The sequence below is a fragment of the Oncorhynchus kisutch genome, linkage group LG28 (genome assembly GCF_002021735.2).
Source record: "Oncorhynchus kisutch isolate 150728-3 linkage group LG28, Okis_V2, whole genome shotgun sequence".
Lineage (NCBI taxonomy): Eukaryota > Metazoa > Chordata > Actinopteri > Salmoniformes > Salmonidae > Oncorhynchus > Oncorhynchus kisutch.
Window position 1 is genome coordinate 23,187,642 of NC_034201.2, and position 27,388 is coordinate 23,215,029.

At 41.5% G+C, this 27,388-nt stretch overlaps 1 protein-coding gene across 3 annotated transcripts in view; it reads right to left on the reverse strand.

Annotated features, from left to right (window-relative positions):
• LOC109872901 (flotillin-2a-like) overlaps positions 1–19,705 on the reverse strand; it is a 37,993-nt gene extending 18,288 nt beyond the window's left edge. The window contains exons 1-2 of one of the 3 annotated variants that reach the window (XM_020464323.2): positions 19,295–19,705; positions 9,737–9,818 (exon numbers count right to left, since the gene is read on the reverse strand). In XM_020464323.2, coding sequence (XP_020319912.1) covers positions 9,737–9,818; positions 19,295–19,343 — 131 coding nt within the window. In that variant the 5' untranslated portion in view covers positions 19,344–19,705. The remainder of the gene's footprint in view (positions 1–9,736; positions 9,819–19,294) is intronic. The other 2 variants (XM_031808317.1, XM_031808316.1) reach the window with 2 other exon arrangements.
• Between the last annotated feature and the right edge of the window lie 7,683 nt (positions 19,706–27,388).

Consider the following 27,388-nt stretch of genomic DNA (forward strand, 5'->3'; position numbering starts at 1 on the left):
CGAGTTTGCGTCTCTGACATGGGTAGGCAGACCGTTCCATAAAAATGGAGCTCTATAGGAGAAAGCCCTGCCTCCAGCTGTTTGCTTAGAAATTCTAGGGACAATTAAGAGGCCTGCGTCTTGTGACCGTAGCGTACGTGTAGGTATGTACGGCAGGACCAAATCAGAGAGATAGGTAGGATCAAGCCCATGTAATGCTTTGTAGGTTAGCAGTAAAACCTTGAAATCAGCCCTTGCTTTGACAGGAAGCCAGTGTAGAGAGGCTAGTACTGGAGTAATATGATCAAATTTTTTGGTTCTAGTCAGGATTCTAGCAGCCGTATTTAGCACTAACTGAAGTTTATTTAGTGCTTTATCCGGGTAGCCGGAAAATAGAGCATTGCAGTAGTCTAACCTAGAAGTGACAAAAGCATGGATTAATTTTTCTGCATCATTTTTGGACAGAAAGTTTCTGATTTTTGCAATGTTACGTAGATGGAAAAAAGCTGTCCTCGAAATGGTCTTGATATGTTCTTCAAAAGAGAGATCAGGGTCCAGAGTAACGCCGAGGTCCTTCACAGTTTTATTTGAGACGACTGTACAACCATTAAGATTAATTGTCAGATTCAACAGAAGATCTCTTTGTTTCTTGGGACCTAGAACAAGCATCTCTGTTTTGTCCGAGTTTAATAGTAGAAAGTTTGCAGCCATCCACTTCCTTATGTCTGAAACACATGCTTCTAGCGAGGGCAATTTTGGGGCTTCACCATGTTTCATTGAAATGTACAGCTGTGTGTCATCCGCATAGCAGTGAAAGTTTACATTATGTTTTCGAATAACATCCCCAAGAGGTAAAATATATAGTGAAAACAATAGTGGTCCTAAAACGGAACCTTGAGGAACACCGAAATTTACAGTTGATTTGTCAGAGGACAAACCATTCACAGAGACAAACTGATATCTTTCCGACAGATAAGATCTAAACCAGGCCAGAACATGTCCGTGTAGACCAATTTGGGTTTCCAATCTCTCCAAAAGAATGTGGTGATCGATGGTATCAAAAGCAGCACTAAGGTCTAGGAGCACGAGGACAGATGCAGAGCCTCGGTCCGATGCCATTAAAATGTCATTTACCACCTTCACAAGTGCCGTCTCAGTGCTATGATGGGGTCTAAAACCAGACTGAAGCATTTCGTATACATTGTTTGTCTTCAGGAAGGCAGTGAGTTGCTGCGCAACAGCCTTCTCTAAAATTTTTGAGAGGAATGGAAGATTCGATATAGGCCGATAGTTTTTTATATTTTCTGGGTCAAGGTTTGGCTTTTTCAAGAGAGGCTTTATTACTGCCACTTTTAGTGAGTTTGGTACACATCCAGTGGATAGAGAGCCGTTTATTATGTTCAACATAGGAGGGCCAAGCACAGGAAGCAGCTCTTTCAGTAGTTTAGTTGGAATAGGGTCCAGTATGCAGCTTGAAGGTTTAGAGGCCATGATTATTTTCATCATTGTGTCAAGAGATATAGTACTAAAACACTTGAGCGTCTCTCTTGATCCTAGGTCCTGGCAGAGTTGTGCAGACTCAGGACAACTGAGGTTTGGAGGAATACGCAGGTTTAAAGAGGAGTCCGTAATTTGCTTTCTAATAATCATAATCTTTTCCTCAAAGAAGTTCATGAATTTATCACTGCTAAAGTGAAAGTCATCCTCTCTTGGGGAATGCTGCTTTTTAGTTAGCTTTGCGACAGTATTAAAAAGGAATTTTGGATTGTTCTTATTTTCCTCAATTAAGTTAGAAAAATAGGATGATCGAGCAGCAGTAAGGGCTCTACGGTACTGCACGGTACCGTCCTTCCAAGCTAGTCGTAAGACTTCCAGTTTGGTGTGGCGCCATTTCCGTTCCAATTTTCTGGAAGCTTGCTTCAGAGCTCGGGTATTTTCTGTGTACCAGGGAGCTAGTTTCTTATGAGACATTTTTTTGTTTTTAGGGGTGCAACTGCATCTAGGGTATTGCGCAAGGTTAGATTGAGATCCTCAGTTAGGTGGTTAACTGATTTTTGTCCTCTGGCGTCCTTGGGTAGGCAGAGGGAGTCTGGAAGGGCATCAAGTAATCTTTGTGTTGTCTGTGAATTTATAGCACGACTTTTGATGTTCCTTGGTTGGGGTCTAAGCAGATTATTTGTTGCAATTGCAAACGTAATAAAATGGTGGTCCGATAGTCCAGGATTATGAGGAAAAACATTAAGATCCACCACATTTATTCCATGGGACAAAACTAGGTCCAGCGTATGACTGTGACAGTGAGTGGGTCCAGAGACATGTTGGACAAAACCCACTGAGTCGATGATGGCTCCGAAAGCCTTTTGGAGTGGGTCTGTGGACTTTTCCATGTGAATATTAAAGTCACCAAAGATTAGAATATTATCTGCTATGACTACAAGGTCCGATAGGAATTCAGGGAACTCAGTGAGGAACGCTGTATATGGCCCAGGAGGCCTGTAAACAGTAGCTATAAAAAGTGATTGAGTAGGCTGCATAGATTTCATGACTAGAAGCTCAAAAGACGAAAATGTCTTTTTTTTTTTGTAAATTGAAATTTGCTATCGTAAATGTTAGCAACACCTCCGCCTTTGCGGGATGCACGGGGGATATGGTCACTAGTGTAGCCAGGAGGTGAGGCCTCATTTAAAACAGTAAATTCATCAGGCTTAAGCCATGTTTCAGTCAGGCCAATCACATCAAGATTATGATCAGTGATTAGTTCATTGACTATAATTGCCTTTGAAGTAAGGGATCTAACATTAAGTAGCCCTATTTTGAGATGTGAGGTATCATGATCTCTTTCAGTAATGACAGGAATGGAGGTGGTCTTTATCCTAGTGAGATTGCTAAGGCGAACACCGCCATGTTTAGTTTTGCCCAACCTAGGTCGAGGCACAGACACGGTCTCAATGGTGATAGCTGAGCTGACTACACTGACTGTGCTAATGGCAGACTCCACTATGCTGGCAGGCTGGCTAACAGCCTGCTGCCTGGCCTGCACCCTATTTCATTGTGGAGCTAGAGGAGTTAGAGCCCTGTCTATGTTGGTAGATAAGATGAGAGCACCCCTCCAGCTAGGATGGAGTCCGTCACTCCTCAGCAGGTCAGGCTTGGTCCTGTTTGTGGGTGAGTCCCAGAAAGAGGGCCAATTATCTACAAATTCTAACTTTTGGGAGGGGCAGAAAACAGTTTTCAACCAGCGATTGAGTTGTGAGACTCTGCTGTAGAGCTCATCACTCCCCCTAACTGGGAGGGGGCCAGAGACAATTACTCGATGCCGACACATCTTTCTAGCTGATATGCACGCAGAAGCTATGTTGCGCTTAGTGATTTCTGACTGTTTCATCCTAACATCGTTGGTGCCGACGTGGATAACAATATCTCTATACTCTCTACACTCGCCAGTTTTAGCTTTAGCCAGCACCATCTTCAGATTAGCCTTAACGTCGGTAGCCCTGCCCCCGGGTAAACAGTGTATGATCGCTGGATGATTCGCTTTAAGTCTAATACTGCGGGTAATGGAGTCGCCAATGACTAGAGTTTTCAATTTGTCAGAGCTAATGGTGGGAAGCTTCGGCGTCTCAGACCCCGTAACGGGAGGAGTAGAGACCAGAGAAGAATCGGCCTCTGACTCCGACCCGCTGCTTAATGGGGAAAACCGGTTGAAAGTTTCTGTCGGCTGAATGAGCGACACCGGTTGAGCGTTCCTACAGCATTTCCTTCCAGAAACCGTGAGAAAGTTGTCCGGCTGCGGGGACTGTGCCAGGGGATTTACACTACTATCTGTACTTACTGGTGCCACAGACGCTGTTTCATCCTTTCCTACACTGAAATTACCCTTGCCTAACGATTGGCCTCCTCCAGGGCAGTGACAACAGGATGTAATTGAAATGCTTTTTTTCTGGAGTGCAAAATATCATTAGGTTCCCAATGTAGATGTGATGGGCATCGAATCACCACATTGAAATAAATATCAAGTTATGTAAACTTGTGTTTATCAATAGTGTAATAGCTAGCAACGGTGGGACCCTTCTTTGCATCCCTTTCTCAGGGCATTCATTATGGGGACCCTGTTGCCAAAGCCCATAGGAGTGAGTTAACAAACAGACGTTAGCTGTGTAGCAAAGCCCATAGAACAGTTTAATGACAGACAGCTGACTCTCTCTCCCTTCCACTGCAGAGGGAGAGAACAACGTGACATGAAGATGGAAAAACAAAGATACACAGTAGTTGGCCAGTTAGTCCAACCGTTTGTTTGCCTCTGACGTTTGTTTTGTTCTTGACCAGTGCACCAGTCACTGCCTGACTGTCTGTTGTCTTTCGTGCCTTTGTGGTCTTTTCAAGGCTATCTGAAGCATTACCTGAGCCACCCCTGTCACATCCAGGGGGACACCCTCCAAGGTTTCGATATTCTCACAGCGACAAAGGATGGTCATTATCTCCAGAGACATCCTAGGTGGGCAGGCAGGTGGTAGCATAGTAGGAATAGGAGAGGCAGGGCAGTGAATATAGTACACTTATAACAGCTGTTAGGGGTGTCAGTAACGGAGGGTCAGGGGTGAGAGAAGACACTCTAGAAGACACTTTAGGAGGCCTACGCCATAGCCTACCATAGACTAGATTCTACAGCAGGGATCATCAACGAGATTCAGCCACTGGCCGATTTCTTCTTGTGCGGATGGTCAGGGGGCCGGAACATAATTACAAATCATTTGTAGACTGCAAATTGATCACAAGAAGCCCAAACAGATATAATATTTGACAAAAACAATCATTTCAAACCTCGCTTACATTTGTATACAATCACATATATCTGTCTATTATGCGTGGGAATACTTTGGAACAGATTTCCACAATTAAAATGACTTGGAGCTGATTTCCTCGTGTTTTTAGTCTTTTATGTCCAACAATAAAATAAAATAAATGCAATAATTAAAACTATATATAATAATTTGGGCGGGCCAAATAAAATCACCTGCGAGCCGAATTCGGCCCGTGGGCTGCCAGTTGGGGAACCCTGCTTTACAGCAAAAAGGAACCATTGTGTAGCCTAACCACCAGAGGCTGAGGCAGAGAGCTTCAGATGGAACCAAAATGTCTCCAGTCTATCAATGATCTAATATGCTGGTGTTTACATTACAAGCACAAACACAGCACAGCCAGTCAGTTCTCTTCACAACACAACGGACAGCAACAACTAGGACAAACGGCAGAAGTCACGGGGAAGGATTGGATTGGTCAGCATAGCAGTCACACAGCAGCATTCTTAACCTACATCTGAGTTTAAGGCACTAAAGGCACTAGAGATTACTCAAGAATGCCTCTACACACTGCAAGACCCTAATGACAATCTCTATTGCTTAGTTGAGGCTCGGTTAACAAGTATTGTCAACAAAACAATTGACTGAGTCACAATACAAATGTGAACATTCACACCAACATTTTTCCACTGCTCTTTCACACACTTGAGAGAGCTATGCATACTATATGCATATGAGCATATATGGGATGGCAACAAACACTTGAGCCATCCCATCCCATCTACTTAACTATATTTAGAGCCCTAATGGCAGGTATCCTAGCAACTACTAGATAAAATAACTTGTCTTTATAGTATGAGCCAGAGCCATATACACAGAGTGTACAAAACAGCAGCTTTGCAATTCTTAACACATTCAAACCAGTGTGCCTGGCACCTACTACCATTGCCCGTTCAAAGGCACTTAAATATTTTGTCTTGCATCAATACGGGATCATATCTTTCACCTGGATTCACCTAATGTTTTGTACACTAAATATATATAGGGGCTCCTGAGTAGCGCAGCGGTCTTAGGCACTGCATCTCAGTGCTAGAGGCGTCGTCACTACAGACACCCTGGTTCGAATCCAGGGTGTATCACAACCAGCCGTGATTGGGAGTCCCATTGGGCGGTGCATATTTTGCCCAGCGTTGTCCGGGTTTGGATGGTGTAGGCCATCATTGTAAATAAGAATTTGTTATTAACTAACTTGCTTAGTGAAATGAATGTTAATAATTTTTTTAGATATATAGAAAGTTAGGCCAATGTGGTTGAGCGTTCCGGGAGCACCACTTTCTCCTCCATAGCCGTTGATAAGTAATAATTAACGCTTCCGCTGTCACGCCTATTCCCGCTCTCCCACTCTAACGTTCGAGGGCGCCAGGCTGCCCTTCATGATGCACACCTGTCAACATCATTACGCGCAGCAGCGCTCACCTGGACTCCTTCCCTTTGTTGATTGCCCTGTCTATAACTGTCTGCTCCCCCGTTTGTTCCCGGTGTCAGTATTTATGTTGTTATGTGTTCATGTCCAGATGCTGTCCTGTCCTGTTTCATGTCCGTATTTCATTAAATGTTCACTCCCTTTACCTGCTACTCGTCTCTACCAGCGTTGATTCTTACATCCGCGTTATGCTGTTTATTGCTGATAGTTTTCTAAACCTGTGAAGATGTCCAGTGAAAGTGGATATGCAATTTGTTGACACTAAAACATAGTCAAGATTTGGATACATATGATCCTGAAGGCTAATCAATAAAAACGCCTGTTAAATTCGCTGCTCTATTTTGCTTGTTTACAGCGGGTCATTTCAAAGGGAACTGTCGGAGGCGCACTCGTATTGTTACATCAGCAACATTTCAAGAATAAACTTCTACATGGGCGCTAACATGGCAGCCATTCTAAAACCTGACCTAACTCTCTATATATACAGTGCAGTCGGAAAGTGTTCAGACCCCTTGACTTTCCTCATTTTGTTAGGTTACAGCCTTATTTTAAAATGGATTAAATTGTTTTATCCCTCATCAATCTACACACAATACCCCATAATGATAAAGCACTTTTTTGGTGCAAATTTATATATATGAAAAAAAAAACGGAAATATCACATTTACATAAGTATTCAGACCCTTTACTCAGTACTTTGTTAAATAACCTTTGGCAGTGATTACAACCTCGACTCTTCTTGGGTACGACGCTAAAAGCTTGGCACACCTGTATTTGGGGAGTTTCTCCCATTCTTCTCTGCAGATCCTCTCAAGCTTTGTCAGGTTGAATGGGGAGCGTTGCTGCATAGCTATTTTCAGGTCTCTCCAGAGATGTTTGATTGGGTTCATGTCTGAGCTCTGGTTGGCCACTCAAGGGCATTCAGAGACTTGCTCCGAAGCCATTCCTGAGTTGTCTCGGCTGTGTGCTTAGGGTCGTTGTCATTTGGAATGTGAACCTTCGCCCCAATCTGAGGTCCTGAGCGCATTGGAACAGGTTTTATCAAGGATCTCACTGTACTTTGCTCCGTTCATCTTTGTCTCCCAGTCCCTGCCACTGAAAAACATCCCCACAACATGATGCTGCCATCACCATGCTTCACCGTAGGAATGGTGCCGGGTTTCCTCTAGACATGACGCTTGGCATTCAGGCCAAAGAGTTCAATCTTGGTTTCATTGGACCAGAGAATCTTGTTACTCATGATCTGAGAATCTTTAGGTGCCTTTTGGCAAACTCCAAGTGGGCTGTTATGTACCTTTTACTGAGGAGTGGCTTCTGTCTGACCACTATCATAAAGGCCTGATTGGTGTAGTGTTGCAGAGAAGGTTGTCCTTCTGGAAGGTTCTCCCATTTCCACAGAGGAACTCCAGAGCTCTGCCAGAGTGACCATCGGGTTCTTGGTCACCTCCCTTCTCCCCCAACTGCTCAGTTTGGCCGGGCAGCCAGCTCTAGGAAGACACTTGGTGGTTCCAAACTTATTCCATTTAAGAATGATGAAGGCCCCTGTGTTCTTGCAGAAATTTTTTGGTAGATCTGTGCCTTGACACAATCCTGTCTCGGAGTTCCTTCGACCTCATGGCTTGGTTTTTGCTCTGAAATGCACTGCCAACTGTGGGACCTTATATAGACAGGTGTGTCCCTTTCCAAATTGTGTCCAATCAATTTAATATACCATTCAGCTTGGCATATATCAATGGAAACAGGATACACCTGAGCTCAATTTTGAGTCTCATAGCAAAGGGTCTAAATACTTATGTAAATAAGATATTTCTGTTTTGTATTTTTAATACATTTGTTAAGATTTTTTTTTAATGGTTTTTGTTTTGTCATTATGGGTTATTGTGTGCAGGCTGAAACATAACAAAATGTGGAAAAAGTCAAGTGGTCTGAATACTTTTCCGAAGGCACTGTATACATAGCTAGTTAGGGACATAGAATGAGGAATTAGAATACTAGAATGGACATAAACCTTGCAAAGGTCAGCCATGTTGGTCAGGGAGTTGGTCAACCCTGGTTTTCCAGTGCTGTCATAAGATATTGTGTAAAACAATGAATGTGAAAAATGTATCTGCACTGTATGTGTGTTAGCTGGCCAACCACTTTTAGAGGAATGATTTCATAAATGTGTGAAATGAACTGCCAATACACCGACATTCCATTCAAACAATGCACACATACAGTGCAGATAAATTCTTCACATTCATTGTTTTACACAATATCTCAATCCACAGCCATACACTGGCTCAAATCAGTCGATGATAGGACTTAGACAAGTTGTAAATGCAACGGTATTGATACTGTATCATATAATAGCACTCACAGCTTTCCAATATCACAAAATCTGAGACATTTATGGTCTGTTTAAATATATTTTAGAGGCTAAAACCTGTATTTATAATCATATGACAATATTTTAGGTTGACTATAATTCCAATACACAATTTGTGATACATCACATGCCTTACTTTTATTTTCCTGCATAAGTAAAATAAGGATTATGCCTCTACTGCAATTCATTCCAATTAGACTGGATTTGGATTTCTCCCTGACGGTTATGGTTGCCACTTTCACCCCATTCTGAAACTGAGGGTTTATGACATAGCCCCTCTATTAATTTAATAGAATCACTATGGTTAAGACATCATCCCCAAGACACAGCAGGGCTGAGAGAGACATGGTGGGTTGAACACCAGGCAAGGCAAGGCAGATTAGCATGGCAGAAACAAAGAGACAATAAGTAACAAATAAACACAATACTTAATAGTTAAGGGAAAATGCATGAAATAAATTGGAACGGGATCTTTTATGTTCAGAGATCTAAAAACGATTATCTTTTAAATTTGATTTCACAACTATCATATGTGCTGTGTAAGCTAACGTTGATTTGTTTTATTTTAAACATAGGCCAACTGTATTTTATCTGTCTCTAACAGGATAATATAATTCAGTGAGATTGAACTTCACCTGACCCTAACCTCTCTCAGTGTGTTTGTTTTTCCACTTCAATTCTGTGCTGTAGTGTTTACAGGGGTTGCTGACAGCAAGGTTGTGTTTGAGAGCAACTGACTTGCTAACTGTGACACGTTGTGTTTACACACACAGTAAACACTGCACTGCACTCTCACTGCAAACCACATAACAATAACAAACTGCTTATTTCCTTTGTGTGGGTAAAGAGACTAGGTATAATATTTAATGTAGATTGTAAAGTTGTTTAAATGTGTGGTGTAAATGTGAGGATGAGTGGGTACCATTTTAAATATGGTGTTAAAACAGATTTTGATTAAAAAAATATATAAACAGACAAATCTGTCTGCCATACAACAGTAGGCCTGAATGGTTTGTTTTGGAGGTAAATTCTGGATGTTAGGGCAGTGATTGTATAAATCCCCAAACTGTACTTAAACCCTCTGAATGGGTTACACCCTGTTCCTACCTCTGGATGTCTGAGATGAGCCACCAGGCCCAGGACCAGCCTCCCACCACGTAGGTCTTCTCGTCGGAGCCACAGCAACCACCTAAGAGCCAGCACAGGCAACATGAGCATCACATTGTAACCACTCTATCACTGGTAACACCATAGAAATAGTACTGTATTCTATTTCTATGGAATGACAATCAGTGTCATTGCACCACTGACAGTATCATCAACATTAGAGTATTACACTATTAGACCACAGTAAACCAGACCAGTACAATGGTATCAGACCACAGTTTGAAGAGCTGAGGTCCCAGAGAGCAGTAGGTACCTGTCTATGTAAGTGCATTCAGAAAGTATTCAGACCCCTTGACTTTTTCCACATTTTGTTACATTACAGCCTTATTCTAAAATTGATTAAATTGTTTTTTTCCCCCTCATCAATCTACACACAATACCCCATAATGACAATGCAAAAACAGGTTTATTGAAATGTTTGAAAATTCATTACAAGTAAAAAACGTAAATATCACATTACACAAGTATTCAGACCTTTTACTCTGTACTTTTGTGCACCTTTGGCAGCGATTACAGCCTTGAGTCTTCTTGGGTGTTACGTTCGTTATAAGGATCGGACCAAGGCGCATTCATTCTTATTTATTTAAAGAATGAAAACACTGAACAAAATAACAAAACGAAATGTGAAACTATACAAACAAGTGCTGACAGGCAACTACACATAGACAAGATCCCACAAACAACAGAGGGAAATGTCTACCTAAATATGATCCCCAATCAGAGACAACGATAAACAGCTGCCTCTGATTGGCTCTTCTTTGGTAGGCCTACAAAACCCCTAAACATACAAAAAAAACTAGACAATACCAAAAACTAGTGTACCCACGCTAGTCACGCCCTGACCTAACCAAAATATCAAGAAAACAGAGATATCTCAGGTCAGGGCGTGACATTGGGTATGACGCTAAAAGCTTTAACATATTTTCTCATTTTCAGTTTGAATACTGTCACTAAAAAGCCACAGTAATCCTTACAAAAAGTAGCTGTTTGACATTTCACCGTAACATTTTGGAATGTTCATTCAAATCGTTCATCTGAAATTGTTTCTCTGGCAACATGTTCATTGCAAACAGAAGCCTTGTTGAACTCGCCTCAGGCTTAGAGCCTCTAACCCTGGGAATTTGACTGGTAAACTCAGGGTACACTCACAATGGCTGCCTGGTATTGTGATGCAATAATTTCCATGATAATGTAGAAAGTTCTTTCAAATTATGTTGCATATTTTTTTATTCTATATATTTTTTTGCGTACTTTTTACCCCTTTTTCTCCCCAATTGGTAGTTACAGTCTTGTCCCATCGCTGCAACTCCAGTACGGACTCGGGAGAGCCGAAGGTCGAGAGCCATGCGTCCTCCGAAACACAACCCTGCCAAGCCGCACTGCTCGCTTAACTCGGAAGCCAGCCACACCAATGTGTCGGAGGAAACTCTGTACAACTGCCAATCATGTCAGCGTGCATGCACCTGGCCCGCCACAGGAGTCGCTAGAGTGCGATGGGACAAGGACATCCCCCTAACCCGGACGACCCTGAGCCAAATGTGTGCCGCCTCATGGGTCTCCCGGTCGCGGGCGGCTGCGTTACAGCCCAGGATCGAATCCAGATCTGCAGTGACGCCTCAAGCACTGGCACTCGGGAGGCCCACATTCAAATTATGTTAACTAATGTGGCTCATGCAATGGAATGTATTTTTTGTAATGTCAGTTGAATTCAGTCAACAAATCACACCACATATTGATGGGTACACTTTCTGCTTTTACTTCCTCCTTCTTCTTCAGTATCATGGAGTTTGCACATTTTGTTTGTGCATGTCAACAACCTACTGTGCGGGGAGCGTGTGGTTGATCACACTACATTTTGTGACACAAAAATAAAAAGGAGGATAAAAAATAAATAGATGGCCATTTTCCATGAAGAAAAACTGATGGGACTTGCTTTAACTCTTTAAAAGTATTTTTGTGATAGTGGTAAAAGTTTGAAAGTTTAACTTTACTATTTAAAGCAGTAGTCACCGACTGGTCTATCGTTAAGGAATTCCTAGTCGATCACTAAGCATTTCTGTTAAAAAACAATGATAAAGCCTGTTGGCGGTAGGTGCACTTGATTTAGTAGCCAAGTGTCTGAAGGTATAATTCCTCCTACTCGGCAGGCCAAGAGAGCAAATCAAGTGCACCTGGCCAATTAGATAGCTAAGCTCACCGTGTTTGCACAGTCTCCTCAAGCCATAGACCGTAAAAGGAAGCCTTGAATGCACAGAAAAGTTGATACTGTGAGATTATGACTAGAGAGAGACTCAACGAATACAGTAAATAGCGGCTGTTTTTATGAGTAGGTTCATGTTTAAGTTATTATTCAGCACTGTCAACACATTTGTTAGCCACTGCAGCTGTAATGAATGAGTATTGCAAAATGTTCCGATAAGCTTGCGTTGTTATTATTAGTGGTTTGTGTCTTTTTTTAAATCAAGGAAAATGTCACTTTCTCTGGTCATATGAGTAACAACATGAATTGAACCGGAAGGTTGCAAGTTCAAACCCCCGAGCTGACAAGGTACAAATCTGTCGTTCTGCCCCTGAACAGGCAGTTAACCTGCTGTTCCTAGGCAGTCATTGAAAATAAGAATTTGTTTAACTGACTTGCCTAGTTAAATAAATAAAAAATAAATAAAAAATGTACAGCAATCTAAGTCATACCACAGATTCTCAATTGGATTGAGGTCTGGGCTTTGACTAGGCCATTCCAAGACATGTAAATGTTTCCCCTTAAACCACTCAAGTGTTGCTTTAGCAGTATGCTTAGGGTCATTGTCTTGCTGGAAGGTGAACCTCCGTCCCAGTCTCAAATCTCTGGAGTCTGACTTATTGGGAGACTGGTCAGAACGGCAGTTGTTCGGAAAAAGTTTGGAAAATGTGTTAATGCAGTTACTAAAATAACTGTATCCTTAGATCCGTAGTGGATATTTTTGTTTCCTTGACAGATTTAAATAGTAGAGAAGTAGACAAAAATGTCATACCCTCTAACCTTTTGTCTAACTTGTTCGGAAAGTGGTCAAAAGTTGATGCTGTTACTTAAACAGCTGTAATGTTTGATTGGTACCAGATGATTCTGTTATAATTTCAGATTTGAATAGCAGAGAAGTAGATTTCTGTTGGAGACCCCTGGTTTACACGTTATAAAGTTGAATGTCGTTTCTAGCTTAAACGGTATAAGAGGTGTTGTGTGAAGAAGAATAAGAAGAAGTATGACGAAGATTTAAAGTTGGGAAGTCCTACCTAAATACAATTGCACCATTAACTAACACTACACCTATATTATACTATTTTTTTTTAAACACCCCATTCCACTACTTTGACCCTAACTGACAGCCTGGGAGGACAGGACTCTTTTGTTCAACACACCTTGTAAATCTTCTACAGTAAAACCTTGTACACCCAAGTACTTCTCTGCAGCTGCCACCACAACGTCTATTTTCTGTGATAACCATGGCACTGAATGCTAAGAAGCCAACCTTACTGAAGCACAAATTTGTATCACTCTGTACTGGCCTAGGCCTACCCTTGACTCATCATCCTCTACTCCCTTCACTGCCTCGGCAAATGAAACCTTCTGTTCTACTCTGACGCTGGCAACCTCAACCTGTCTCTCGCACCGGGCACTTCTGATCCCCAGCAATATTGGCACCCCCACAATTGACACACAGTTTTTTCCACCGATACTACAAAATTCCTTTGTGCCATGCCCTCCTGCACACTTCTCACATCTCAGAATCTCCCTCCACCACAACACGACCATAAGCTTGGCATCTGAAACGCCTTAGTGGGTTTGGCACAAAAGCTCTCACGGGATAACTGACATATCCTAACATGAGTTTCAAAACTCAAAAGGACAGACAATGTCTTCTCAGTTTCACCACGCTTGCAACCGGCTGGCCAATAACCGCCATCCAAAATTCCATGACTGTCACAGCCTTAGTTTTATGCCTTATGTGTAAACACTTGTCTGTCACAACAAGCCTCCTGTAGACCACAAACTAAAACATTGTCTCTAAAAACTTCCCCTGACACATTCACTTCAACAGTTGCTCCACATACAGAAGGCTACACCATCAACAAACCACAATTGATGGTGTTGGTGACATTTCTAGTACAGGAAAGTTAGCTCACACTCAAAACAGAAGTAAAGTTTTGGAAAACACAATTGTGGTAACATTTGGCAGTTATCAATGGGTCTTACTGGTACTAGTTGTTGACAGGGTGGGAAATGTACTTTTTGGTCCGCCAGCCATTGTAGCAGGTACAGTAGATTGAAAAAATCTACCAGCCACTGAAATTTTTTTCTCTCCATAATTATTCAAAAACTCACAACAAAATAACTAATGAACACGCTTTGTTTAAAAAACAATAAATGTATTACTAGTAAGAAGTAATGGGGTATATTGTGTAATTTCATTTTTGTTACCGGCATCTTTTAACCAATGTATGTTAAAATAAATAATTTAGATCCAATAATAAAAACAGTTCTACAACTGAACATCAAGAATCAACAAAGTTCCTGCCCTGCCACAAAATGCTGAGTGATAGAGCTGGGCTCTACTCTGACATTTTTTACAAGGAGTACATAATGTTTTAAGAATAAATGTAGAAGCACACAAACAAATCTAGAAGAACAATGGCTAAAAGTTCATTAATAAACATGTTTGGGAGTGATCCATGCTCAATGAAGCACAATTATTAGGTGAGACAAAAATGTTCAGCTGGCCCTTTAAGGGACGGGCCATTACCGTGGTAACTTTATTGTCTGTGATGAGAAAAATCTCTGACTGCAACCTCTTCCTAGCAGCAGACAGTTGCAGCAAACTCAAACTAACATTTAAAAACATAGCATGTGAACAAAACTATGTAACTGGCCAAGAAACACGAAGTACAAAGTCATACTTAGTAGCCTTTCTTGTCAATTCGATCAACTTCTACATGTGGGCTTCGGATAAAAACAAAACTGTTCCCAAATACTCTGTGTGACCACCCGCCACATGGCTGGTGAAATATACATTCCCGCCAATGACAAATATATATAAATATATACCCGCCAATATATATACCCAATATATATACCCAATATATATACCCGCCAATGACAAAATCGAATTTCCAACCCTGGTTATCGGCTTCAAAGGCTATGATATGAGGTATTTTTTAAATATGAATAAACTAATAGGACAGCGATAATATATTTATTATATAAATATTTTGCATCTTCAAAGTGGTAGGCATGTTGTGTAACTGAAATGATACAACCCCCCCAAAAAAATCCATTTTAATTCCAGGTTGTAAGGCAACAAAATAGGAAAAATGCCAAGGGGGGTAAATACTTTCGCACGCCACTGTATTTAAAGTCATGTTCTTAGAACATTAAGAAAAAAGGAAAACAGGAATAAAACTTCCTGGGAAAACTTTCAGGGAACCACAGTAAAACGTTCAAATAACCTCCCTGCAACCTAAATATAAACGTTCCCAGAACAGGCGAAATTTTCACTTCAGTTCTCATTTTTACCTGTCAGGAAACTTATGGCTTGTTCCCAAAACCAATGGAAAACCAAAAACATACGTTCCCACAACTTCCAAGGAACCAAATGTGCTAGTTGGGATGTGATTGTGCAATATCCCTTCCAAATCTAAGGAAATGCAGTTTGCCTGAGGCAGTGCTTCTTAATTATTTTCTGTTACGCCCCCCCCCCCCCTTACAACAAAGAATAACTTTATTAACATTGTTTTTTAGTCTGTAACAGAAAACACTTAAAGTGCATCAATTTGCCTGAAATGCTAAAAAAAAATCAAGCCTTATTTAAACTGTAAATTGTTTTGACCATTTGATACTGAAAAATAAAATAAAATATAATCAATAAATAATAAATTCAAATTGATCAGCAACATGAACTCAGGAGCACAATATGAAACACTTTGACCTATAAAACAAAAATGAATAAAACAATTTGTGCAGATTTTTAAAATCAAAATGAGGAAGCCAGGATTAATGGCTACAATGAGCACGTTTTGCAGAGCACAGCTTTTCGAAGCGGGGTTTGAAGCATGATACTGCAACTCTCAGCTCCTGCTCAATGTTTAGCTGGGACCTGTACTTGGTCTTCAGTGCAGCAACAGCAGAGAAGCCAGTCTCACAAAGATAAGATGTTGCAAAAGGAAGAAGAATGCCCATGGCCCTCTGCCCTAAGAGTGGATACTGCCTCTCTACACTCAGCCAGAATTCACTCAGTGTCTGTGATGTGAACCTCAGTCTCAATGTGGAGTCAGACGTCATATCAATGAACTGGTCCTCCTCTGCAGAGCTGAAACCAGTTGGAGCTGGTGCATTGAAAGGATCTCTCACCCAGTCATATTGGGAACTGTTTTCAGGGAAGTACTTTTTAAAGAATCCCATCAGTGATGAAATATGCTCCTTAATATATGGAATCACTGAGGTGGCATCATAGTCAGTAGTGTAAACAAATTCATGCAGGTTCTCGAATGAATCAGTATTTACTTCATCAAGTCGCCTGCCCCACATTGCAAGCTTTCAAGTGAAAGAGCTGATCCTGTCTGTGACCTGAGGGAGGTGTTTATCTTTCCCTTGAAGCTGTAGATTTAGTTCATTTAGTTCAGCTTTCCAAATATGTCACTCAGGTAGGCCAGTTTTGCCAGGATGTTCATCACAAAATGTTTCTGCAAGGTCATACTTGTGCTCCTGTTCGGAAAACATTATTTTCTGCTCTCTGTGCTCAAAAACTCGGGACAATACTTTTCCTCGGGACAGCCACCTTGCTTCACTGTGAAACAGCACAGCTTGATGTTCAGCTTCCAACTCCTCACAGATAGCAGAGAAGACTCTTGTTTTTGGTGGTCTGGTCTTTATACAATTGACTACACCTACAATGTCAGTCATAACCTCACTTAATTCAGAGGAAAGGTGCCTTGATGCCAGTGCTTCTCTGTGTATAACACAGTGTGTCCACTCAGCATTAGGTGAGGCCTTCTTGATGAGTGCCCAAAGTCCTTTTCTCATCCCTGCCATGGTCTCTGCATCATCACTGCAAACACCAATGCAGTTCTCCCACTTTAGCCCATTCTCAGTCAGGAAGCAGTCCAGCATTTAGAATAGCTCTTCAGCTGTGGCTCTGTCTCTGACATATCTACATATTTCTTTTAGCTAAATATGCAGGTTTAAAAATATATACTTGTGTATTGATTTTAAGAAAGGCATTGATGGCATTGAAGGCGTTTATGGTTAAGTACACATTGGTGCAACGACAGTCGTTGATTGATTGTTTTTTATAAGATAAGTTTAATGCTAGCTAGCAACTTACCTTGGCCTACTACATTCGCGTAACAGGCGGGCTCCTCGTGAGGCAGAGTGTTGGACTAGTTAACTGTAAGGTTGCAAGACTGGATCCCCCGATCTGACAACGGCTGATTATAATCTAAGAGAATTCTCTTGGTAGATAATGCGGTCAGCATTTGATCATAAGGAATTCTAGGTCAGGTGAACAAAAGGACTTGCGTTCCTGTATGTTGTTATGATCACACCACGAATCGTTAATCATAAGGCATTCACCCCCGCCCTTCTTCTTACCAGAGAGATGTTTGTTTATGTCGGCGCGATGCGTGAAGAATTCGGGTGGGCCACGTATCCCGAGTGAGCCATGTTTCCGTGAAACAGAGAATGTTACAATCTCTGACGTCTCTCTGAAAGGAAACCTTTGCTCAAATTCCATCTACCTTGTTGTCAAGAGACTGGACATTGGCGAGTAGTATACTCGTGAGCGATGTGCCGGTCTACAGAGCCTGACCAGAAGACCGCTCCGTTTGCCCCTTCTGCGGCGCCGTTGTTTTGGGTCGCCTACTGGGATCCGATCCATTGTCCTGGGTGGTGGTCCAAACAGAGGATCTGCTTCGGGAAAGTCGTATTCCTGGTCGTAATGTTGGTAAGTTGACATTGCTCTTATATCCAATAGTTCTTCCTGGCTACTTGTAATAAGACTTAAGCTTTCCTGGGTTACACCAAACACAGCCTAGTTACTCTTGAATAGCAAATTGAGGCCTATCCTTGAAATAGCCTAATGGAAATGGCATTGTAATCTTTCTAGGCATACACACAACAAAACATAGCAACGTGGCATCCATTTAATTGCCGTTATCCAGTCATGCTGCTACAGATCAGGGTCTGTAAAGACTGAGAGGGGGGGGGGGGTCGATAAGGTTACATAATCAGGATATAATTTTTGAATTTATAATTTCTTATCGTTTTGATAATTTCTCAATATTATGTTTGCGGTAGTTGCCTGTATCTACACCAAAACCCCAATATTTTTCCTTCATAGCTTGTTCTCTATCTTCTTTTTAAAAACAGGGTGCCAATTTGTTTTCAGCACTTATTTCCATGACTGATCAAAATCAAAAGTAGTTTTTTCATGGATCTCTCTTGTCCCTCTGCAGAAGACATATGGTGAGTAATATGTTTGGAACATCGAATCGCAATAAAATCACAGTATCGAATAGCAATACATATAGAATGTGAGAATCGTGATACAAGTATCAGCACCTAAGTATCGTGATAATATCCTATTGTGAGGTCCCTGGCAATCCACAGCTCTAGTTTCCAGACCTTAAAATACCTAACGCTACATCTGTAATGCCTCTAACTCAACTCATACAGATGAGATAGCCTTGAGCATATTAGGCCTACTTCCACAAATTCCATTGGTTTGTTCAGGTTTCACATGTCACTGCAACCTCTCTCCCATACTGTCACTCAGCAAATAGAAGGCTACAGTATATGATAGACTAGCTATATCTTTCCAACAGTTATTACAACCTATTAATAACTGATTAATATGTCCTTGTTTTTTATATCCTATGTTAGTTATAATACGTTTAGAGTTGTATTTATAGGTATTTCATGGGTAAAAGTCCATTAGTTGCAATCACTGAGGCTATAACATACCAGGCCACATTTCATATAATTTCATCTGTATTATGCAATCTGGCCTGACATTTTTATTAATTTATGGGCCTGACATACGGTAATATGCATCCACCCACTCTCATACTCCTTTCCCTCGCGACTCGGAGACTGTCATTCATAATCACAACGTTCCTATTTCCCAAACTAGAAAATCACATCAATGACTTGGTTGAACACGACCCCTTAATTCATATCAGCATACATGCGATGTAACGTTGTGTTGTTTACAATCATATGGTGGTTAGGAGAAGTGTGGCATATTGAAATCATCACAAAAAAACGTTAGCCGGAAGCCAAAAAAAATACAGCCAACGATCGAAAGCCAGAGCAGCATCTGAATTCGTAGCTAATGACAAAATGAGGTTATCCATTGTGAATAACGCTGCAATGTCCTTGGCATGGTGTAAATAAGAGGTAAAAGTAGTTAACTAACGTTAAATTAGAATTCCCAAAGTTGAAGATGAATGTAATTTAACGTTACGTACCTGAAACCACAAGGGCCTCATTTGGTCCAACTGTGTGGCAATTACCCATGTTATTTAAAAACACGGATCCCAAACCAAGTGCTTATGTCGCCTACAAATCTGTTGCAACACAACCGACAATAAAAACCCGACGTAATAGACCGATTTCTCTCGTCTTCGAACCCGTTCACCGCCCCGCCCCTATCATTAAGAGAAAAGAGGTCCCCCGGGATTTCATAAAATGGAGATTTCACCTCGGCAGACCTCAATACAAGAGGGGTCTAGCTGCGACGTCATCTCTCACAGCGGTCATCCCTTAGGGTCTCTATGCTGCCATCTACAGATATGACATCTCTCAGTGCGTTGCAGAATGACAATCCAAAGATTTGTATAATTAAACCAAGATAGACCACAGCCTGTCGTTTCAAATGGAATCAAATGAGTCATAGTGGGCAGAACAAGCAAGGAGGTGGGCAAAACCGAGGCGCACTGTAGGCCTGGTGCCGGAAGTGGTGGTACCGGGCTGAGGACACGCACCTCAGGCTGAGCAATTTTAGTCTCATCTGACCAGAGTACCTTCTTCCATATTTTTGAGTCTCCCACACGAACACCAAACATGTTTTCTTATTTTTTTTCTTTAAGCAATGGCTTTTATTCTGGCCACTCTTCCATACCAGCTCTGTGGAGTGATTGGCTTAAAGTGGTCCTATGGACTCCAATCTCTGCTGTGGAGCTTTGCAGCTCCTTCAGGGTTATCTTTGGTCTCTTTGTTGCCTCTATGATTAATTCCCTCCTTGCCTGGTCTGTGAGTTTTGGTCGGCGGCCCTCTCTTGACAGGTTTGTTGTGGGGCCATATTCTTTCCATTTTTGAAAAATGGATTTAATGGTGTTCCGTGGGATGTTCAAAGTTTCTGATATTTTTTAATAACCCAAACCTGATCTGTACTTCTTCACAACTTTGTCCCTGACCTGTTTGGAGAGCTCCTTGGTTTTCATGGTGTCGCTTTATTGGTGGTGCCCCTTGCTTAGTGGTGTTGCAGACTCTGGGAAATTTCAGAACAGGTGTATATATACTGAGATCATGTGACAGACCATGCAACACTTAAATTGCACACAGGTGAACTTTATTTAACTAATTATGTGACTTCTGAAGGAAATTGGTTGCACCAGATCTTATTTAGGGGCTTCATAGCAAAGAAGGTGAATACTTTTCTGTTTGTTTTTTTTTTAAATAATTTTTTGGAACAAGTAATTTTTTTCAATTTAAATGACTGGTTGTAATGCAACAAAACAGAAAAAACATCAAGGGAGATGAATACTTTTGCAAGGCACTGTACACTACCGGTCAAAAGTTTTAGAACACCTACTCATTCAAGGGTTTTTCTTAATGTTGACTATTTTCTACATTGTAGAATAATAGTGAGAACATCAAAACTATGAAATAACACATATAGAATCATGTAGTAACCAAAAAAGTGTTATACAAAATCAGTATATTTTATATTTGAGAATCTTCAAATAGCCATCCTTTGCCTTGATGACAGCGTTGCACACTCTTGGCATTCTCTCAATCAGCTTCATGAGGTAGTCACCTGGAATGCAACAAAATAGAAAAACGGCAAGGGGGATGAATACTTTTTTGCAAGGCACTGTACGTGTGAGTAAGAGTGACAGTGAAGGTGTGTGTGTCTGAATGGGGGAGAGGTTGTTGAAAGTCACCCAGTAAAACACTACTTGAGTAAAACTCTAATGGCCATAGAGTCAGTGTGGATAGTCTGTGGGCGAGAGAAAGCAGTAGTTGTTAGCCATCTACCAGTCTTATGACCGGGGGATAGAAGCTGTTTTGGAGTATGTTGGTCTGAGCCGGTACCCCATTCCTGTTGGGAGCATGGAGAACAGTCCATGGCCTTTTCTCAATTAGATTCCGTCAACTCCTGCATCCTCTCTCCTCTGTCCTCTCTGGCCTCCTTTTGAAAGGTTATGAGGATAGGACGCGAGGAGAGGGAAATTCAGACCCAGACTCAAAATTGAGCTCAGGTGCATCTTGTTTCCATTGATCATCCTTGATTTTTCTACAACTTGATTGGAGTCTACCTGTGATAAATTCAAATAATTGGAAGTGATTTGGAAAGGCACACCCCTATATACAGTGCATTCGGAAAGTATTCAGACCGCTTTACTTTTTACACATTTTGTTACGTTACAGCGTTATTCTAAAATTGATTATATTGTTCTCCCTCCAATCAATCTACACACAATACCCCATAATGACAAAGCAAAAACTGGTTTTTAGAAATGTTTGCATGTTTGCAGAAATATCACATTTACATAAATATTCAGACCCTTTACTCAGCACTTTGTTGAAGGACCTTTGGCAGTGATTACAGCCTTGATTATTCTTGGGTTTTATGCTACAAGCTTGGCACACCTGTATCCGTATTTGGGGAGTCTCCCATTCTTCTCTGCAGATCCTCTCAAGCTCTGTCAGGTTGGATGGGGAGCGTCGCTGCACAGCTATTTTCAGGTCTCTCCAGAGATGTTAGATTGGGTTCAAGTCCGACTTCTGGCTGGGCAACTCAAAGACATTCAGAGACTTGTCCCGAAGACATTCCTGTGTTGTCTTGGCTGTGTGCTTAACGTTGTTGTCCTGTTTGAAGGTGAACCTTTGCCCAGGTCTGATGTCCTGAGCACTCTGGAGAATGTTTTCATCAAGGATCTCTCTGTACAACTTTCTCTCGACCCTGACCAGTCTCCCAGTCCCTGCCACTGAAAAAAACTCCCCACAGGATGATGCTGCCACCTCCATGCTTCACCGTAGGGATGGTGCCAGGTTTCCTCCAAACGTGACGCTTGGCATTCAGGCCAAAGAGTCAATCATGGTTTCATCAGACCAGAGAATGTTGTTTCTCATGGTCTGGGAGTTCTATAGGTGGCTTTTGGCAAATTCCAAGTGGGCTATCATATGCATTTTGCTGAGGAGTGGCTTCCGTCTGGCCACTCTACCATAAAGGCCTGATTGGTGGAGTGCTGCAGAGATGGTTGTTCTTCTGGAAGGCTCTCCCATGTCCACAGTGGAACTCTGGAGCTTTGTTAGAGTGACCATCGGGTTCTTGGTCACCTCCCTGACCAAAGCCCTTCTCCCCAGATTGCTCAGTTTGGCCAGGTGGCCAGCTCTAGGAAGAGTCTTGGTTGTTTCCATTTTAAACTGTTTCCATTTAAGAATGATGGAGGCCACTGTGTTCTTGGGGAGCTTCAATGCTGGCAAAAAAAATTATACCCTTCCCCAGATCTGTGCATCGACACAATCCTGTCTCGAAACTCTACGGACAATTCCTTCAACCTCATGGCTTGGTTTTTTCTCTGACATGCACTTGTAGTCAGGAATGGGAGAGTGATTGTTTCCTACAGAGCACAAAATGTGTACATTTCTTGACGTCTTTGAAAAGCAAGTCTGGTAAAGATATTTTTTTTTGTCTTAAAGAGGCAGTTTTTGTATTTTGAGACTGTCTTGAATAAGCTAAGTAGCCAATAGACAGAGGGTAGCATAATTTGTCTGATTGTCTGTAATAATGGTCTGGGAATAATGCATTTTATTTTGTAAAGTGGTATCTTGCATCAAACAACACACAAAGTGGATAAACAGGTTAATATCAAACCCTGTATTTTTTTCTCTCCATTCAACACCACACATTGGCCATTGTTTTTAATGGTAGGCCACTCTGGTATGCCTACATTAGGATCACATAGCCACCGTATCCTACTTGACCCCTGTAACTGTAACTGAAAGCGGATACAGCCTCAGTGTTCACAGTAAATACGGGCTTGAAGTTCCACAGAATTTTTACAATGCTGAAGTTTACACTCTGTACCGGAAAAAAATTGAGGGAACATTGGGTATTAATACTTTCTGGAGGCACTGTACATCTTTATGTGCACTAACTAATATCATAGGATTATTCATTTGGTTTTCAACACATGAGGAAGTGGAAAATCTAAACAAATGAACTAACTAGATTGCTAACTCTAAGTAAAATGTATATAGGTTCAGAACTTCTGTGAAATTGTCACGTCCTGACCTTAATTCCTTTTTTATGCCTCTGTTTTAGTTTGGTCAGGGCGTGAGTTGGGGTGGGCATTCTTTGTTTTTGTTCTAGGTTGTGTATTTCTGTGTTTGGCCTGGTATGGTTTCCAATCAGAGGCAGCTGTCGATTGTTGTCTCTGATTGAGAACCATACTTAGGTAGCCTGTTTTCCCACTATGATTTGTGGGTAGTTATTTTCTGGTTAGTGTTTGTTGCACCTGTCAGAATGGTTCGTTTATCATTTTTGTTTGTGTATTCATTCTGGATTAAAAGTATTATGGATACGTACCACGCTGCACTTTGGTCCTCTTCTCCTTCTTCATACGACGATCGTTACAGAAAAGGCACAGTTGCAAATAGAAATCAAACTGGAAGGACATCAGAAATAGAGGAAGGCCAGGACTAAAAACAAACAATATATACCTATTGGAAAATAGATCAAATCAAATCCAATTTTATTTGTCACATACACATGGTTAGCAGATGTTAATGCGAGTGTAGCGAAATGCTTGTGCTTCTAGTTCCGACAATGCAGTAATAACGAACAACTAATCTAACTAACAATTCCAAAACTACTGTCTTATACACAGTGTAAGGGGATAAAGAATATGTACATAAGGATATATGAATGAGTGATGGTACAGAGCAGCATAGGCAAGATACAGTAGATGGTATCGAGTACAGTATATACATATGAGATGAGTATGTAAACAAAGTGGCATAGTTTAAAGTGGCTAGTGATACATGTATTACATAAGGATGCAGTCGATGATATAGAGTACAGTATATACGTATGCATATGAGATGAATAATGTAGGGTAAGTAACATTATATAAGGTAGCATTTTTTAGAGTGGCTAGTGATATATTTACATCATTTCCCATCAATTCCCATTATTAAAGTGGCTGGAGTTGAGTCAGTGTCAGTGTCAGTGTGTTGGCAGCAGCCACTCAATGTTAGTGGTGGCTGTTTAACAGTCTGATGGCCTTGAGATAGAAGCTGTTTTTCAGTCTCTCGGTCCCAGCTTTGATGCACCTGTACTGACCTCGCCTTCTGGATGATAGCGGGGTGAACAGGCAGTGGCTCGGGTGGTTGATGTCCTTGATGATCTTTATGGCCTTCCTGTAACATCGGGTGGTGTAGGTGTCCTGGAGGGCAGGTAGTTTGCCCCCGGTGATGCGTTGTGCAGACCTCACTACCCTCTGGAGAGCCTTACGGTTGTGGGCGGAGCAGTTGCCGTATCAGGCGGTGATACAGCCCGCCAGGATGCTCTCGATTGTGCATCTGTAGAAGTTTGTGAGTGCTTTTGGTGACAAGCCGAATTTCTTCAGCCTCCTGAGGTTGAAGAGGCGCTGCTGCGCCTTCTTCACGATGCTGTCTGTGTGAGTGGACCAATTCAGTTTGTCTGTGATGTGTATGCCGAGGAACTTAAAACTTGCTACCCTCTCCACTACTGTTCCATCGATGTGGATAGGGGGGTGTTCCCTCTGCTGTTTCCTGAAGTCCACAATCATCTCCTTAGTTTTGTTGACGTTGAGTGTGAGGTTATTTTCCTGACACCACACTCCGAGGGCCCTCACCTCCTCCCTGTAGGCCGTCTCGTCTGTAAAATGTGTATAGTGTGTAGAAGCTGTTTATTAGTTTACTCCAATTGGGGATAGGGATGGTAGGGTGTGTGGGGAATAATAAAGGAAAGTATATTCCAAAAAAGTGTGTGTATAAACACTACAGTTCAAAAGTTTGGGGTCACTTAAATCTTTGTTTTTGAAAGAAAAGCACAGTTTTTGTCCATTTAAAATAACATAAAATTGATCAGAAATGCAGCGTAGACATTGTTAATGTTGTAAATGACTTGTAGCTGGAATCAGCAGATTTTTTATGGAATATCTACATAGGCGTACAGAGACCCATTATCAGCAACCATCACTCCTGTGTTCCAATCATATGTGGTGTTAGCTGATCTAAGTTTATAATTTTAAAAGGCTAATTGATCATTAGAAAACACTTATGCAAATATGTTAGCACAGCTGAAAACGGCAATAAAACTGGCCTTCCTTCACTTCAACAGTGAAGAGGTGACTCCGGGATGCTGGCGTTCTAGGCAGAGGGCCTCTGTCCAGTGTCTGGGCTTTTGCCCATCTTAATCTTTTCTTTTTATTGGCCAGTCTGAGATATGGCTTTTTCTTTGCAACTCTGCCTAGAAGGCCAGCATCCCGGAGTCGCCTCTTCACTGTTGACGTTGAGACTGGTGTTTTGCGGGTACTATTTAATGAAGCTGCCAGTTGAGGACTTGTGAGGCGTCTGTTTCTCAAACTAGACACTCTAATGTACTTGTCCTCTTGCTCAGTCAGTTGTGCACCGGGGCCTCCCACTCCTCTTTCTATTCTGGTTAGACCCAGTTTGCGCTGTTCTGTGAAGGGAGTAGTACACAGTGTTGTATGAGATCTTCAGTTTCATAGCAATTTCTTGCATGGAATAGCCTTCATTTCTGAGAACAAGAATTGACTGACAAGTTTCAGAAGGAAGTTCTTTGTTTCTGGCCATTTTGAGCCTGTAATCGAACCCACAAATGGTGATGCTCCAGATACTCAACTAGTCTATAGAAGGCCTGTTTTATTGCTTCTTTAATCAGAACAACAGTTTTCAGCTCTGCTAACATAATTGCAAAATAGTTTTCTAATGATCAATTAGCCTTTTAAATGATAAACTTGGATTAGCTAACACAACGTGCCATTGGAACACAGGAGTGATGGTTGCTGATAATGGGCCTCTGTATGCCTACGTAGATATTCCAGTTACAATAGTCATTTACAACATTAACAATGTCTACACTGTATTTCTGATCAATTTGATGTTATTTTAATGGACAAAAATGTGCTTTTCTTTCAAAAACAAGGACATTTTTAAGTGACCCTAAACTTTTGAACGGTAGTATATATATATATTACACACACACACACACACACACACACACACACACACACACACACACACACACACACACACACACGATTGGAAATTATGCAGACAGTTACATTGATGAAGCAACAATCTATCCACAATATTAAAGCTGATCCACCCCCTCAAAAAAAAGGTTTCATCCTTTTATTTTTACGATTCATGATCTTTTTTAAGGTGCTGGCCATCTGTGGGCTTTATGGTGAGACCAGTTAGTGTGTGTGTGTGTTGTTATAGGAAGGAAAACATTATGTTCTATTTCTTCCCATTATTTTCTCTCTGACAGGTGTGAAGCGGCTTTCGGCAACCTTACTGGAGACGACAAGAAGTAAGACTAATATCTTATTTAGAATGTGCTGGATGTTTGGCTCCTCTTCTGATCACTGTGAGTCATCATTCACCTCAACAAAAGTATAGTGTCTACAAATACAACCCGAGGGCCCTCACCTCCTCCCTGTAGGCCGTCTCGTCGTTGTTGGTAATCAAGCCTACCACTGTTGTGTCGTCCGCATCCCCTCGCATCTGGATCCCTCTCAGAGCTCTTCTCACACTGTGGGTTCTGCCTGGCTTAATCAATGAGATACTGAATTACTATATACTCATCTGTCAGTCTCTATCTCTCTCTCTCTATTCATCTACCTACCTATAGCATTATTGCAACTTTACTACAACACCTTGCAGCCTCCTCTAGAGGTTCTGGTGTAATGGCTAAACTAAGGTATTGGACAGAATTCCATTTTTATGTCCTTTTTGCCATGTTTTATTAAAGTTTTGTCTTCCTCCCCCGAGAGATTAGTAAAGTGAATCACCCCCTATTCACCGGAGAATGAGAAGTCAAAAGTACCACACTACCTGGAGATGGGAAGACAGACATACCCAAACATAGCAGTCATCAGCTGCTTTGCTCCTCTACCAGAGAAGCCTCACATTCAGACAAACCTCTGATACTGACTCTCCCTACTGATGGCCTCTGTGCCTGTGAGGTAGGGACTATGATAGGCTTGGAGAGCCAGGTGAGGGTTCACTCTGTATGTTGAGCTTGATTCACATTGGGACTGGAAACCAAACCTTGGACT